Consider the following 17,958-nt stretch of genomic DNA (forward strand, 5'->3'; position numbering starts at 1 on the left):
AAGCTTTCGAGCTTCTTCTGCGCGTTGAAGGTAGGCGGCAACGTCGACGTTCTCTTTTTCTGTAACGTTGGGGCCATTGGCGTCTAGTGTGGTCGTGGCCTCCCTGCCATGGACGAGCCTAAAAGGCGTCATCTGGGTGGTCTCCTGCACTGCGGTGTTGTAGGAGAAGGCAAAGTAAGGCAGGATGACATCTCAGGTTATGTGTTCGGCATCGACATACATAGCGAGCATATCGGCGATGGTTTTGTTCAGGCGCTCGGTCAGTCCGTTGGTCTACGTATAGTATGCAGTTGTCCTCCGGTGGCTGGTTTGGCTCTAGCGCAGGATGGCTTGCGTTAGTTCCGCCGTGAATGCTGTTCCTCTGTCCGTTATGAGCACATCGGGGGCGCCGTGTCGAAGAAGAATGCACTCCACGAAAAATTTGGCGACTTCTGCTGCTGTTCCGTTCGGTAGGGCTTTCGCCTCGGCGTAGCGGGTCAGGTAGTCGGTCGCTATGATGATCCACTTATTTCCAGATGTTGACGTTGGAAAAGGGCCAATCTGCTGAAAGGGCCTTGAGGGAGGTTCAATGGGGCTCAGAAATCCTGCTGGTCGTGTGGGAGGAGTCTTTCGTCGCTGACAATCTCGGCAGGTTTTCACATAGTGTGCGACATCGGCAGACAGTCGGGGCCAGTAATACTTGTCTTGAATGCGGTGGAGGGTGCGAGTAAACGCGAGATGTCCAGGTGTCGGCTCGTCGTGTGAAGCCTGTAGAACTTCTTCGCGGAGACAAGTAGGTACAACAAGGAGGTAGGCTGTTTTGTTCGCTGTAATGTTCTTCTTCACAAGGACCTCATTCTGCACACAGAAGGAAGACAGTCCTCGCTTGAATGAAGCGGGGGGTGAAGAAACCTTGCCTTCCAGGTACTCGATGAGGTCTTTAAGGTCGGAATCCGAGCGTTGCTGCTGAGCAAAAGAGCTGGGGCTGATGGGTCCCAGGAAGGCGTCCTCATCGTCGTCCGGCGGCGGTGCATCTACAGGGCTCGTGAGAGGCAATCGGCGTCAGAGTGCTTGCGTCCGAACTTGTAAACGACGGTGACGTCAAACTCCTGGAGACGCAGACTCCATCGAGCGAGTCGGCCAGAGGGGTCCTTCAACTTGGCAAGCCAGCACAGCCCGTGGTGATCGCTGACCACTTTGAACGGCTGTCCGTAGAGGTAGGGGCGGAATTTTGACGTAGCCCAGATGATGGCAAGGCACTCCTTCTCAGTTGTCGAATAGTTAGCCTTGGCCTTGGAAAGGGAACGGCTAGGGTATGCGATGACTTTCTCCAGCCTGTCGCTTTTTTGAACGAGGACGGCGCCTAGTCCCACGCTGCTTGCGTCGGTATGAACTTCAGTATCGGCGTTTCCATCAAAATGCGCAAGGATCGGTGGGGACTGTAATCGACGCTGAAGTTCCTTGAAGGCTTCTGCTTGCGGCGCTTCCCATTTAAACGGCACGTCTGCCTTCGTCAGCTGGGTCAGGGGCTCGGCGATGCGCGAAAGGTTTTTCACAAATCATCGGTAGTATGCGCAGTCCGAGAAATCTGCGCACTGCTTTCATATCGGCCGGCGGTGAAAACTGTTCAATAGTAGCTGTTTTCTGCGGGTCTGGGCGTACTCGTTCCTTGATAGCGATGTGACCTAGAAACAGCAGCTTTTCGTAAGCAATGTGGCATTTCGCTGCTTTCAAGGTTAGGCCAGACGACTTCATTGCGTCTAGTACTGTTCGAAGTCTTTTGGGGTGCTCTTCAAAGTTCGAGGCGAAGACAACGACGTCATCTAAATATACCAGACAAATTTGCCACTTCAGGCCTGCCAGAACTGTATCCATTACTCCCTGAAATGTCGCTGGTGCGGAACAGAGACCAAATGGCATCACCTTGAACTCAAACAGCCCATCCGGAGTGATGAATGCTGTCTTCTCACGATCTCTTTCGTCGACCTCAATTTGCCAGTAGCCGCTCTTGAGGTCCATCGATGAGAAATATTTGGCGTTGCAGAGGCGGTCCAGTGTGTCGTCGATGCGGGGGAGGGGGTAGACGTCCTTCTTTGTTATGTTGTTCAAGCGGCGGTAATCCACACAGAATCGAAGCGAGCCGTCTTTCTTTCTCACTAGAACAACCGGTACCGCCCATGGGCTGTTTGAAGGCTGGATGACGTCGTCGCGAAGCATTTCTTCGACTTGGTCCCGGATGCCTTGTCGTTCTCGCGGTGCCACACGGTAGGGGCTTTGACGAAGAGGTCGGACGTGTTGATCCGTTATAATGCGATGCTTGGCAATTGGCGTCTGTCGCACCTTCGGCGATGTCGAAAAACACTCACTGTAAGCTTTGAAGCAGATTGCGGATCTGGTCTTGTGTGTTCCGGTGCAGGGCTGGATTGATGTCGAAAGTGGGCGAGTTCTCTTGGTCAGGCGAATCTTCTGCGGAGGGGTCGGAGAGGGCGAAGGAGTCTCGTACGTCAGATATTTTGTCGAAGAAAGCAATCGTCGTTCCTCTGTTAATGTGCCGGTATTCTTCGCTGACGTTAGTCAGCAGTACTTCGGCCTGGCCATTGCGCTAATGTGCGATGCCTCTTGCGATGCTGATCCCTCGGTCTAGGAGCAACTACATGTTGCCCTCGATGATGGCTTCAGCGTTAATGGCTTTCGTGGCGCCTACGGTCAGGATAACGCTTGATCGGGGTGGGACGCTCACTTCTACCTCCAGGACAGTCAGGGCAACGTGATTTTCCCGAGTTTTCATCGAAGCGATGGCTTCATCCGTCGAAAGCGTGATCAGCTTGGATCGCAGGTCGATGATCGCCTGATGCTCATTAAGGAAATTCATACCAAAGATCCCTTCGCGGGAGCATTGCGGTAGCACAACAAAGGTTGCAGGATAGGTATGTCCTTTGACAGTCACTCGCGCTGTGCATCGTCCTGATGGCGTAATGAGGTGGCCCCCTGCGGTGCGAATTTGTGGGCCGTCCCAAGCCGTTGTGACTTTTCTCAGCTGCGTAGCGAATGTTCCATTCATCACCGAGTAATCGGCTCCTGTGTCGACTACAGCCGTAACTTTCCGGCCGTCGATAGTCACTTCTAAATCAGAGGTCCTGGCTCTTGCATTGCACGTCGCTCTTGGCGTCGGGTCACGGCTTCGTCGCGTATGCGAGTCGCGGGTGGGGCGTGTGGTCGAAGCTCTTCTGGGTGGCGGCGTCGTTTTCATGGCAGCCTGCGTCGTGGTCGGGGTTCTCATTGTGTGCGGCGTCCGTGCGGCGAGTGCCGGTTCTTCATGCGGCGTCGCGCGTGCAGCGTCTTCATGGGGCGTGGTCGGTGGAGGATCTTCGCCGTTTCGCTCTTGAGCAACCTCACCTCCAGAGGTTGCTGCCTTCAGTCTCCCCTACGGGGGCTGGGAGACCTTCCTCGTACCGCGGCTGCGTAGCTGCGGCGTGGCGACGCAAAGCGCGAGCTTGAGGGCGATGGTGAGCGCGTAAAGCGGTTCGGCGGGTACTCTTCTCGACGCAGGTACTCGTCGATTTCCTGCGGACGTTGTCCGAAGCGTGGTCGTGGAGCGTTAATGGCAACTCCTCGAAGACCGATACGTCGGTACGGGCAGTGACGAAGAATATGGCCGGCCTCACCGCAATGGAAGCACAACGGCCGGTTGTCGGAAGTCCTCCAGGCGTCGCATTTCCTGGGGCTTGAGCGTCGGTCATAGGCTTGGCGAGCGGGGGCTGGGAGGCGGCATTGTGGAACAAGTGGCTCATCTCGGGGAGGACGTGGGGGTTGTCGTTCGGGCTGGGCAGTCCTTACTGCAGCGGCGTAGGCCATGGCCTGGGGTTCTGTGGCCGCCGGGGTGCCAAGTGTCTGTTGCATTTCTTCCCGTACCACGTCCATCAGAGTCGCTGCTTGTGGCTGTGGGGAGGATGGCAGTAATCGGCGTAGCTCCTCTCGGACGATTTCGTGGATAACTTCCCGCAAGCTGTCGCTGGTGGTGGCCATCGTGTCCGAACGGATTGCACAGGCAGAGGAAGGACGATTGTACTGCCGAGCTCGGACGTCGATGGTCTTCTCAATCGTGCAGGTTTCTTGCATGAATTCCTCGACTGTTTTTGCCGGCTGGCGGACGAGGCTTGCAAAGAGTTGTTCTTTTACGCCGCGCATTAAAAACTGAACTTTCTTTTCCTCGGTCATCCCGGGGTCGGCGCGGCGAAATAGGCGCTTCATCTCCTCGACGTACCCGCGGACGCGCTCATTCGGAAGCTGGATCCTGGACTCGAGGAGTCGTTCGGCTCTTTTTTTCCTCACGAAACTGGTGAATACCTTCAATAGTTCTCTCTTGAATAGCTCCCATGTCGTAAGGGACGACTCGTAGTTTTCATACCACGTGCGTGCGGAGCCATCCAATGTGAAGAACACGTGTCCAATTTTGCCGCATCATCCCACTTGTTGAATGAACCCACGCGCTCAAATTGATCCAACCATTCTTCAGGGTCTTCGCCTAGGGATCCATTGAAAGTTGGCGGCACCCGCGGCTGCTGCAGTATTATCGGTGTCGACATCTTCGGCGAGGTTGTGGTGCTCGTAGCCGCGTCTTTTCGCTCTCTTGTGCGGTCCGGTAGTTTCGCGAACTCAGGCTCCTCTCCCTGGAGACGTCGGCTGGCTCGCTGAGCTGCTGGCTCGTCCTCGGGTGCGAAGCGCTCAGGGCTGGCTTCACGACTTGAAGGGGGCGTCCGGAACATGGAAGGCTACCCTGCACTTCCACCAGATGTCACGTAGTGGTGACGGCAGTTGAAGGAGCGATGAAGACGGACGAAAGGGTCTTCTAAAACAACTGTTTATTGGGCTGACTTGCACCCAAAGTGGACTGAATCACTCGGCGGCGGCGAAGCGACAAGCGTGCTCGGCGGTCGTCGAACAGAATGCCGGCCGCTGTCGGCCGTGCTCAATTTAAAGCTTATAGCGAACTTTCGAGATAAAGAGCGCAAAGTTTCTAGAACATTCCGGAACAACGTAGAATCAGCTCTGCCTGGCTGCGATCAATCAAGGTAAATCTAGTCGCGTCTTGCGTAGCAAACAAAGCGATAAAGTGATGTGGTGGCAGATTTGAAAAACGAACACACTGCAAATATTCGCGGCAATATATGTTAGGAAGCAATTTCGAATAAACGTTCTTCTTCTGGTTGCTTCCACCCTGTGTGTTCATTGTTGGACGCCGGAACATGGTGTCAGAAGTGGGATCGCCCTCACGTACGCAGTAACACGCTGGTGGAAGGGGCGTCGCTGTGTACTGGAACGATGAATTTAGTGATGCCACCGCAGCCGCTGGTGCTGTCCGGCAGCACCGCGAAGAGCTGGAGCCTCTTCAAGCAGCGGCTCGAGCTGTTCCTGCAGCCACGGAGCCGACGAAAGAACCACGGACGCAGGGGGCTAAGACCGCTCTGCTGCTCACGGTGGCCGGAGAGGACGCCCTAGAGGTATTCAGCAATTTTATGTTCTCAGAGAACGGGAACAAGGAAGGTTATGAAACAGTTACGAAGTATGAGGAATACTGCAAGCAGCCGCAGAACGATGTGTGCGATCGGTATGTCTTCCGCTCAAGAACGCAAGTTGAGGGCGAACCTTTCGATCATTTTTCACGGGACTTGAAGAGACTTGCACGCAGTTGCAATTTTGGAAGCCTAAGTGACTCCATGGTTAGGGACCAGGTTGTCTTTGGAACAAAGAATACAGAATTGCGTGAAAAGATGCTGAAAGTTAAGGACCTTACATTATTGAAGGCAGAGGAAATTTCCAAAGCTCAAGAGGTATGCGCCGAGCAAAACAATGTATGGGCTCAAGCGGAGAAGCAAATAGCACAAATCAAAACGCGCCAGCAAGGAAAGTGTTCAGTTTGTGAACAATTTGTGGAATGTTCGGAGTAAAACGAGGCTGAACGAGAACAAAGAAGTGGCTCAGATCAAAGCACGCAGGCAGTTCGTGTTCCAAGTGTAACCGCTTCTACGAACGTTGCAGATGCCCAGCATTCGGCAAAACATGTTTTCGGTGCCGTGGCGTTAACCAGTTTTCGGCCTATTGCAGAAAAGGGTCTCAAGTGAGCGAAGTATGTGACCAGCAGGCATGATTCGAAATCCTCGACGTCACTTAGGCAACAGAGCCGATTGGGTCATCCACGCGAGAGTGGGTTCCCTACTAGTGTCTCTGAAAGTAGACACAGGCTCGAAAGCGAATTTGTTGCCTTACTCAGTTTTTCAAAGGCTCAAAGCGAAGTCTGCTTTAAGAGCAAGCCCCTCCGTCCTCCGCTCATACACCGGCGACGTTATAAAGCAAATAGGCGTCGCTACGCAACAAGTGGCTGTAAACGACCGAAGTGGGCATTTCGACTTCTTCGTTGTAAAGAAGAGCCGCCAGGCCATACTTGGACTGTCTGCCAGTGAAGCGTTAGGACTAGTGTCTCGTTCTGTCAACGCTGTGCACACGAACAGCACTGAATAACTGGTCAAGGAATTTCCCGAGCTGTTTCAGGGCATCGGCTGTCTAGCCCGCCAGTACCACATGGTTCGGCGGGAGGATGCAAGACCGGTAGTCCAGCCGGTGCGACGGGTGCCCTTCGCGTTGCTCGAGCCCCTTCGAGAAGAGCTGGATCGGATGGAACGTGCTGGAATCGTGGCCAAAGTCAGCGAACGGACGGACTGGGTGAGCCCATTTGTTGCAGCACGCGAAAAGGATGGGGAAAAGTCGCTTATGCATTTACCCGAGGTGAATTAACAAGTGCCGAAAGTGAGAGCATTATCAAATGCCGAAACGAGAAGACATTGAATCTGAGCTAGCCGGTGCCGCTTTTTTCTCTCGCATCGACGCGTACTCGGGCTTCTATCAAATCCCCTTAGATGAGGCTACGTCAAAGGTGTGCACAATTGGATCGCCCTTTGGACGGTACCGTTTCTTGGGACTTCCCTTCAGCATTGCTTCGGCGCCTGAAGTTTTCCAGAGAACTATGAATGAAATATTCGACCAGGCTCCAGGAGTGCGGATTTTTATCGATGACACATTGATATGGGGGAATACAAGAAAAGAGCACAATACTCGCCTCCGCACAGTCTAGCAACTAGCTAAAAAGGCCGGCCTGACGCTCAATGCGGCGAAATGCCAATTCGGTGTCACGGAATTTGAATTCTTGGGTGATGTCATAAACAAAGACGAAATAATACATAACCCCTCAATGACTGCACCATTAAGTAAAATGCCTCCGCAAAGGACAAAGCCGGCGTTCACAGAATGCTCGGGGTGGTGGACTACTTCGAGAAATACATACCGCATCTGTCGGAAAGGACGGCGCTTCTACAAAGCGTCCTTAAAAAAGACTACATTTTTGAATGGTCCGAAAACCACTCTAATGAATGGCAAGCTGTCTGCGACACATTGATCGCTCCACCTTTGCTACCCATTTTTGATCCTGCTAGGGAGACGAAGATCGTTGCAGATGCTTCCAAAAATGGGATTGGTTGTCCTTCTTCAGAATTATGGTGGTAGTTCGTGGCAAGTCGCCTATGCATCACGCACAATGACCGAGGCTGAACAAAGATACGCGTAAATAGAGAAAGACAGGATGCCCATTACTTTTGGTTGTGAGAAATTTTTTCATTTCGTATACGGCCGGAAGTTTGTCATTGAAACATATCACAGACCACTGTTAGCAATTGCTTCGAAAGCCATCGGCGACATGCCTCCAAGACTGCAACGGTTCTTTCTGCGCTTGCTAAGGTACGAAGGCGTTCTTCACTTTGTCCCAGGCAAACAACTGTTCCTGGCCGATATGCTATCAAGATCATCGTCGGCCGTTACAAGCGACAAAGGTGACCTCACTGATGACGTCGACGTCCATGCAGTGAGCGTCACTTCGGAGCTGGTAAGCAAGAAAATGTTTGACCGACTGGCAGAAGCGACAGACACCGACCCAGACTTGCAAAAAGCGTTGCGGCAACTAAGGAATGGAGAAGAAATTGAAGGGTGGATGAAACCATTCGGTCCTGAGTTATGAGAAGTCAAGGGCATTGTTATGAAGGGGACCAAAGTCGTCATCCCAAAGGCTATGAGAGCTGAAATACTCGGTCGCATTCATGAAGGTCACTTAGGCATAAATAAGTGCAACGCGAGAGCCCGTCGCTTGGTTTTTTGGCCGCGACTGAATACGGACATTGAAAACATGGTCAAGACCTGTTCTGTTTGTGAAAAATACGTGTACACACAACAAACCGAACCAGTGGTGCTTAGGCCAATCCCAGACCACGCCCAGTACAGGGTGGGTGTTGACATTTTTATGTACGCCAGAAACTCCTATCTGGCGTGTTTGACGCGTTTTCGAACTTTCCTGCAGTCGAAAAGCTAATCTACACAACGATAGGCACTGTCATTGCTACACTTAGCTCAATTTTGCAAGGTATGGAATTCCGTTGGAAGTCTGCACCGACAACGGTCATCAGTTTTCATCCCATCAATTTGCTTTGTTCACATCCAGATACGAGTTCAAGCATGTGACGTCGAGTCCGAGATTCCCACGGTCCAATGGCCTCGCCGAGAAAAGTACAAATTGTGAAAAGATTAATGAAGACTGGCGACCTCAAAGAGGACTTCTGGTTGGGTCTACTCGGCTATCGCTCGACTCCCCTAGCCGAAGGATGGTCCCCTAGAGAGCTCCTTCAAAGCAGAAAGTTGCGCACTCGGTTACCAGACTTCGTGTCGGGCTCCAGTCAACTGACGTCTCAGCGCCAACCACGCAGCCAAAGACCATCCAAAGGGAAAACTCTGCCAGCACTCAAGAAAGATGCAGTCGTACGAGAACGAGGGGATACATGGGACTGCAAAGCTCGAGTCATGGGTCTGGTGGCACCAAAGTCTTATCGCGTCCTTAAAGAAGACAACAAGGTGCTTCGACGCAGCGACATCTTCTAGCCACGCGTGAGCCATTCCGACGTGACTTAACCGAAGATGACTCTGACAGTGAAGACATTTCTCAGGAAAACGTGGGAGTGCCACAGTCTATAACAAAGCCCACGCAAGCCCAGGAAAGCACTGGAGTATCGCAGCCTACAACCAAGCCCACGCAGTATGTGCCAATGCGGTCCACCCGACAAAAGCGACAGCCCAGTCGTCTTCACTACGACCAGAATTTCCACCAAATGTCGCGTATTGTGCTCACAGACTTTTAAATATTGCACTGAGGAAGATGTATGGTATCAGACGCGCATGCTCGCTATTTATGGGTCCTGGCCAGCGTGTTATCTGTAATACGTGGCTGTTATCATGCAGCCGCCAGTCGACTATATATGTTGGGAAGCAATCTCGAATAAACGTTCTTCTTCTGGTTGCTTCCACGCTGTGTGTTCATTGTTGGACGCCGGAACAGGCTTGACATGCGAAAGCAACATGGTGAACGCTTTCATGACCGCTAAGGACTTCCAAACGCATCACAGTGGGATTTCGATTAATTATACAACCGCGTATTCCTGAGTTTAATCCTTATAAAAGGTTCCACTCGCAATGAATATCACAACCACGCCAATGGCTCACCGCCAGAAAAGGTTCAAAATGCGAGATCGCTGAATAGAAAGGCTTCCTTGTCTGTACGCGGTGCACACACAGCAAGCGGTCCAAATTGGAAGTGCGCATCGGTGGAATTGCACGAGCCGAATCACCTGCTTGCAAGAAAGTATATGAGGGCCTGGTGTGCAGTCTGCATGAAAGCAAAACGTTCTGGACTGCTCAAAGAATTTAATTTCATAGACAGTGCAGAAAGCCGTATTATGGTTATTTGGCTATCACTGACAGCATCGTAAGCATCGAGGTGAACTTCGACATCGTACATTGGCAAGTTCTTACAGTAATTAGTGCAGTGTAGCAGTACACGCACACGTTTTAAATTTTGCACCAACGAAATATTAGACAGCTGGTGGAAGATTTTGGGGAAGCTTTCTATGGTTGCAGAAAAATAAAAGGCATCAAGCCAGGTGCCCAACCTATAATCCAGGAACCGGATATTGGTACGCCACTCTTGATAATCTGCGAGTGCCAGGCAAATGAAAACTTACCTAATCTATTCTTGTAACTTGAACCTAGTAGTTGCTTACCTATGTCATACTTTGTTTCTCACAAGAAGACACATTACATGCATCGCGAACGCACGTGGCCGCCGTGCGTTTAACGGCAGCCCTTTCATCCTTTATCTGAACGGAAATTAAATTCCAGTAGTCACCTCACGTCGTCGAGTCCTCGGCCTATACCTGATGATTCCGGTTCTGCAAGCCCCTGGCTTCGCACAGCACGCTAGAAGGCGTCCCAAATGCTGCATCTCATCCTCCGTGTTTCACAGAACTCAGGTGGCGCCACGTCCACCATCGCCCGCCTCCACTTACGTTGTGTTGGAGCCAAGATTGATTTACAAAGCCCATTTCGAGCACATGAAACGCGCAGAGTGGGATCGCTTGGAGTCGATCAATTGAGCAGCAGCGGTTGTTATTACGGGCTTCCCATAAATTTCCCCCGTTCACGCCCTCCAGGCCTAGGCGTAAATAAACACGCTTGACAAATTCATTCACCAACATCACCAAGCACGGTGCACAAAGTGCCGCAATAGCCCTGAACCGCAGCTCTTGCAAAATATATGGAAGATCGCTCAGTGTTGCCTATCGTTTCCTGCCCGTCACGACCACCATCGCTTTACCAGCAAGTTACAGAACATCAGCCTATGCCTCTCATACACTCGCAATCCGTTGGCCACCTGAGCAAGTGTAGTGTGGAAACAGATGACATCTCCTCTACGACTGAAACTTCACTACGGCGACATGTGGCATATATAGACGCTAGTGTGAGTGAAGCTCCCGTGAATATGGCTACCGCTTCCCGTGCATTATTACCTGAAATTGCAACATGCTCAAAGGCTTGCTCCCTGCCTGGCCATCGACAGAGGTGGTGCTGGTGGTCATTCGGGACGCATTAGGCATCTTCTGTCCACTGTTGCCACCTAGAAGCCACCTTCACATCCTCCCAGACTCCTTAGGCGCCGCCCGTAGTGTGCGACGTGTCCTGAACACCGACTTATTGGCACAGCTAATTCAGGACATAATTGAAAAAATTCTCCCTGATGGTGTGTGTACGATGAATTCGTCGAGATACCCACCCCGCACAAGCTTTGGTGGACGGAGCAAGAGAGAGGGTTTATTGATAAGAAAGGCAGAGAGGTTGGCCTGAAAAATAAATATCTGGCCTGCTACTCTGCTGTGGGGGACGGGAAGAGGAGATAAAAGGTCACGATGGGGACGATGATGATGGCAGGAGGCAGATGAAAAACTACTTTAAAAAAATAAAACAAGGCACACTTTCTGACATCCCAAACGCGAGACAAGGTCCGTGTCGCTCAAAAAGCGTGAGAGCGCTCGCGTTGCCTTTACAGTTGTAAAACTATCTGGCCAAGCGCCGAGGATCAAATCCTCAGAGAGCAGCGATGTGTCCAGGGGCTTCAGAGCAGATGCGAGTATGAGTCTTTCACGTGCATACGCTGGACACGCCACTAAAACATGTTCTATAGTCTCTAGCACGCCACATGTGGTACATTCCGGGGAGATCCGCTTGTCCTATTAAGTGCAAGTATTTGCGCGTGAATGCCATATTTAAACGTAGTCTACGGATAACGCATGCAATATGGCGAGGTATTCCGCGAGGAACTGAAAAAGGTCATCGTCGGATCTAGCCGTTTAAGGCGGATGTGGCGGGTGTCTGACAGGGCCCAGTACCTAGCCGTCGCCCTCCTCATCAATTCCGAAAGTAGGCAAGTTGTGTCCACTATAGAGAATGGTACAGCTGTACGCAGGCCACTGCTGAAGGCGCTCCTTGCTTCAGCGTCGGCGGTCTCATTTCCATCGGGTCCGCAGTGTCCGGGGATCCACTGAAACACTATACGGTGGCCGTTTCCCTGAGCAAATGATACGAGACTAATGATATCAAGAACCAGAGCTTGGTAGGCTGTGTGGCGTAAGAAGCATCCTAAAATGTGTAGCGCAGGTTTACAGTCGGTGAATATGCACCACTCCTGAGGCGGTTCTCCGCAGATGTGGCGAATCGATTCCCGAAGGCCCACAAGCTCTGCAGCGGTTGAAGTAGACTTGTGTCCCAAAATGAATCTGCGGGTCGTCTGTTGTGCAGGGATTTGCTGTTGATGCATTTGGAAACGCAGATCCATCCGTGTAGACGTGCACACATTTGTGGTATTCTGACCAGATGTAGGCAAGTGCGAGTTGCTTCAGTCCGCTAACCGGCATCGCAGACTTCTTGATTATGCCAGGGACATGCAGGCAGACTGAAGGCTGAGCTATTACCCATGGGGGCTGCAAGGAATGATGTGGCAGGGCATAGTCTGATGGCAATTCGGAGCGATGGAAGCGCAATGCGCGTGCAAAACTGCTGTCCGGTCGCTCAGCAAAAATCTTCGTCAGCGGGTGACAGCGGTGCCGTGTAAGCGCACGTAAATATACACGAAGTGGTTCGTGTGACAGGTAGACCGATATTGGGCACGCACGAGATTCCTCAATCGTGCCTTTGTTCAAGGCACAACGTGGTAATCCGAGGCATATCTTGAGCGCCTGTGCTTGGACACTGTAATGTCCGCAAGCAGGAAATACTCATGTTAGAGAGTACAGGAAGGCTTTAACGAATGTAGCCAATAAAGAGGGTATAGTAAAGTCGAAGCAAGGAGCGCTCCATTGGGCCCCATTTAATGCCTGCCACAAAGCGAAGCGCATGGCAAAAAAGAGTGAGTCTTTTCTTTAGCATGTTTATATGCCTCGACCATGACAGACAGCAGTCAATGATAATGCCCAAAAATCTGTGGTGGGAGACGTATGGTATTGCAACCCCTTGAAGAGTTACCGGGTATGGCAGACAGACTTGCGCGTGAATGCGTCCACAGCACATTTTTCAGCTGCCAAGTGCAAACCCTGACGCCGTAGCTACCTTGAAGTAGATGACACGGCACGTTGTAATCTCGCACGCATTTGCGGACGTGTCGAACACGACGCCCAGATGCAGATATCATCAGCATAGGCACTGATGTGAATGTTAGTGGGAAGTTCATTCACCAGTCCAATCAATGCCACGTTAAATAGGGTTGGGCTAAGAACTCCTCCCTGAGGAACTCCACGGCAAACCTGATGACGGGTAGTCTCCCCATCAGGCGTAGACATGTAAACAGACCGGCCGTTGAGGTAGCTCCCAATCCACGAATACATCCGGCGCCAACGCCAATGTCGTCAAGGGCATCAAGGATGGCGTCATGAAGTACATTATCGTAGGCCCCCTTGATGTCCAAGAAGACAGCAGCGACGAGTCGGCTACTACGTTTTTCATTTTCCACTGTCGATATGAGGTCGATTACGCTGTCAATCGAAGAACGTCCCCTCCGGAACCCGGTCATCATATCCGGATAGAGAGCATTCTGCTCTAAAAACCATTCGAGGCGCGCCAGCACCATTCGCTCCATAACTTTGCCGACGCAGCTTGCTAATGCAACTGGCCGGTATGAGGTAAGCTCATAAGGAGGTTTGCCATGCTTCAAAAAACCAGGCGGCTGATCTTCGTGTTCTGGAACGATTCCGGAAGCCCATGTATCATTGTAGTAACTGAGCAGCACAGTTCGGCCTTCCATGCCAAGGTGAGAGAGGGACGCGTACAAAATCCCGTCAGGACCAGGTGCATATGGACGCCTACACGAGGAAAGAGCAGCTTCTAGTTCAGCCATCGTGAATAGCATGTCATAGTGGTCATCTGGTGAAGGTGGTACAAAAGCCTCCAAACTGGTTGATGGTACCATAGTTGTGCCCACAACCATTTTGCAGAATTCTTCTGCTACCTCTACATTATTACGGCGTTGGTAAATAGACAGGGCATGGAAAGGATAGCGTTCCTGCGGGGGTGAACGCAAGCTCCTAGCTACATGCCAAATACGCGACAGTGGTTTGCGAGGGTCCAGCGATGAACAGAACTGCCTCCAACGTTGTCTCCCTAGTCTCGCTAGGTGGCGCTTTATTTGTCGTTGAGCTCGGCGACAAAGGGCAAGATCACGACGGAGCAAATCACGAATCAGTTTCTCCACGTTCCTTTCAAACGCTTCCAACCTCTCCGATGAAAATACTCCTTCAAGAAAGAAAACCTCCGGTACTCCCGCCGTGTGGCACCGACCTCTCTGACGGCCATGCACACTGGGAAGAGGACTTGCTCCGAAGGTTACTCCCCCATGTCACCGTCACCGCAGCGGTAACCTGGTCGTGGCCGGCACAATACCATGCCCCTTCTGTCCCGCTCCTGTCTGCGAGGCACACATAAAACACTTGCTCTGGACCTGCCCCTCTTTGCGTGCTCTCCGGAAGAAACACTTGCTCCGGTGAGGAATGCTCCCAGGCCGTCCACCAGATGGAAAAGAATAGATATTTGAACCACACCACCGGATGTTACGGGACCATCTTTGAGCGCCTAGTGTGTGCCTATATTTGTAAACAATACATCAAGCCAGCAGGCACACTGTCTTTTTACTAGTGATATTTATGAAACCTTGTAAAGAACCTCTTACTTGACTGTAAAGTATTTTCTGTGTTGCAGTGTCCAGTGTTCTCTGCATTTATATTTTTTTATTAAGTTTTCCTGAGTTCCCAAGTTAACGGGACCTATCTTTAGCCTTTGCATTTTCTGCTAACTATGCCTTAGCTAATCACAAAGCCATGCGTGTAGCTTCTAGATAGGGGTTGGGCATTTTAGGTGTTTTATTTATTTATTTATTTATTTATTTATTTATTTTATTTATTTTACCCTCAGGGCAAAGCATTACAGAGGGGAGTGGGTAATACATAATAACACTGAAAATACAAACAACAGCAGAGAACAATAAATTATCACAACATAGATAAGTTAGAACAAGTGATCAACACAATATATCATTCAATAGAAGCGGTAACAGCAGACCTAAACAATACAGGGTCAGGAATTGTGGCAACTGAGGAAGGAAGGTGGTTCCAGTCATATGACGTGCGAGGAATAAAAGAATCCGAGAATGTGTTAGTTTTGCATATAGAAATGCCTACCTTATGTATGTGATCTGTGCGGCGTGAAATATATGAAGGGGGAAGAAGTAACGCGTAGCGAATAGACTCATGATGAAAAATTTTGTGAAAAAGGCACAGGCGTGCAATTTTGCGTCGTGATGCAAGTGAAGATAGGCCTAGGGCAGTTTTCATAGCGGTTACGCTGGATGCACGCCGAAAGTCAGAGAGAATAAACCACGCTGATTTGTGTTGTACCATCTCCAGTAGGTCGCTCAAATTCTTAACACCAGGGTCCCAGATTGATGAAGCATATACTAGTTGTGAACGTACGAGTGTCGTATAGAGTAGAAGTTTGATGTTAGTTGGGACTGCGTGAAAGCTACGTCTCAGATATCCGAGCATGCGATTAGCTTTGTTAGTGATGTGCTCAATGTGCGCATGCCAGCTAAGGTCAGACGTAAAAATAAAAGTTTTGTCTGTTTTTTAGAAATCAACTGCCCAATTTTTTCGGTACTTTAATGGACCACCTCTGTGTGGTCAAAAGTTCATTATCGTCTGCGTTAGCTTTTTCAGCCCAAGCAGTTCATTTGTCATTAACTTAATTTACCAGTAATTTTGCACGTCGACATAAACGTACCGCAAGTTTAATGAGACAGCAGACCGACAAGAACGCAAGAGTTTGGATAACAAGTTTTCTATGAGTTGTTGCTCTGGGTTGAGCGACAGGGCGGAGCATAGCAAGGTCTCAGTTTAACTGCGGCCGATCGTCGCGGTAGGCCAAACATGACAGTTTTCACAACGCCAATGCACGGGTTCGTCTCAGTGTCCTACATGTAAGCGATAACAATACTTAACCGACTAAGTGGTTTAAGCGCCTGATTGTAAAAAAACAGTGCTCAGCTAGCAGGTGGTGATGAGGTTGTGCTCCTCGGTCCCGCACAGGCGTGTAAGTGGGAAAATGCTTCAAATCGCATCACTGGATAGCTTACCCAACAATACCACCTTCTTATCACGCCCTTGTTTTCACTACTTAGTTAATTTTCATGTTTGCGTGTAACTCAATTTCAAGAGCAAACTAGCTATGCTTCTCCAAGAATACTGACCTTTTTCGGTAAAACCGAATTTCAAAAACTGAGATCGGCTTACTTTTTTCCCTCGAAACAAAAAAGTCCAGAAGCTAGTTAAATTAAAATTGATCTGAAAGTGGACTTGCTACTAAGGCACAGGGATTATTCTGACTGAATTAATGTGCTTGACGATTTAAAATAACGGCAGACACGCAGCATATCTGATTTACAGGGCTTGTTAGGGCGAGTGGAACTTGGCGGCCAAAAATGTGAAAGAACTTGCTACGCTGGATCCTGCGCTCCGCACGAATTTTTAAGGAGGCGATATGTTGTCTTTTGCGAACGGCAGACGGCTGGAAGCTTCATCTACGAAGAAATGGTGGAATATTGAGTTCAATGCAATTTCTCAGAAATAAGTCCCCCACCGTAAAAAGCTTATCTGGCATTACAGTGTCCGCGGAGCCAAATGTCAAGTCCAAAAATCCACTGCGTATGACACACTCTTGGTCAGATATGGAGCCCGTAAAGAGTTCACATAAACGACACAAGTTCATTTGGCGAGATGGCAGTGAGGCCCCTGAATGTGTTGGCAATCTTGCAGTTTGAGTAGGTACTCGACTGCAGTGCCAGCGGACTTGGCACTTTACATCGAATTCCTGTCGCACCTAGTACGACTCGTGTGAATGGGTACACTTCTGCAAAAGCTGCTAACAATAATTCGTCGATCACACTTTTTGAGGTACATAAATGCAGCATTGTCAGCCTCAGGTACATGTCATTATTACAAGATGTGCAAATCATTGCTACTGTCATCTGGGAGTGACAGACCTTTCACCAAGGTCTTGATCAAACAACACAAGCCGCAGGCTCACAAGCACAAGGAAAAGCTCGTTTTCTACACTTAAGTTGTTTTTTCTTTACACACTGGAGTAGCTTCGTGAGGAACACGGTGGTTCTGAGCGTCTCAAGTTGGTACCGTCTTCCCCAGGGTCTAAATATTTTTGAGTCCAATGAAATAGGTGTATTGTGGCAGGCACGTGTAAAATGTTCACGCAGCACTGTGATCCTAAAACGTTCATTGCAAAACTTTTTCACTTCAGCTCAGACATCAGTCCTTCGCTCTTCTGATTTGCATCCCTCAAGCTGTGAATTGCATGTGAAAGCTTTGTTTCGAGGTCATTTGCATACTGCAGTGTTTCCCTTGCACTAGCAAGCTCCGCCCTTAATTCTTCAGCCGACTCCTGGTTTTCCGTTGTGCTTGAAAATATCGCTTCTTCTTCTGCAGCTTGTGCCATACTGTCATCAACACTTGCAAGCATGGCCTTCAGGCACACAATTTCTGCATAAGCTGCATACTAAGGCGTCCAGCTTGTACGGCAAATGCACAGGTTTTTAAAGTCCAGCTACTAGATATATTTGCGGCGTCGTTTTGTGTAACTTCTGCATTTTAAGTTGTTGACTAAGGCGTTAGCTGGCACTGAAAATGCACAGGATTTTACATTCCAGCCTCTAAATACGTTTTGCGGCATAGTTTTGTGCACTGAGCTAAGTGAAATGTGCAGGTCCTGTCTCCTGATCGCTATGTTCAGTACTGGAGATGATTTTAAAGGGCACACTGGCAGCATGCGCCGCGCGATGGCTTGGTTCCTTCCGGCGTTTCAGAGGCTTGCTGAATGCTGAAACAGACGGCAGAGCATATTCATAGCGAATGCGTTGTACGCTTGCTACGCTAGCTACGCTACAGATTTCCCTCGTCACGCCGTATTGCGACTGTCCATTTCTTGTAAACGTCACGGTCGCTC

The 17,958-nt window shown here is 50.1% G+C and overlaps 1 protein-coding gene across 1 annotated transcript in view; it reads left to right on the forward strand.

The window, feature by feature from the left end:
• Positions 1–17,958, forward strand: part of LOC144129011 (uncharacterized) — a 35,220-nt gene that overhangs the window by 7,478 nt on the left and 9,784 nt on the right. Inside the window, exon 3 of the mRNA XM_077662878.1 lies at positions 6,529–6,699. Within this exon, the coding sequence (XP_077519004.1) occupies positions 6,529–6,699 (171 nt within the window). The remainder of the gene's footprint in view (positions 1–6,528; positions 6,700–17,958) is intronic.

Source organism: Amblyomma americanum, chromosome 1, assembly GCF_052857255.1.
Source record: "Amblyomma americanum isolate KBUSLIRL-KWMA chromosome 1, ASM5285725v1, whole genome shotgun sequence".
Taxonomy (NCBI): Eukaryota; Metazoa; Arthropoda; class Arachnida; order Ixodida; family Ixodidae; genus Amblyomma; species Amblyomma americanum.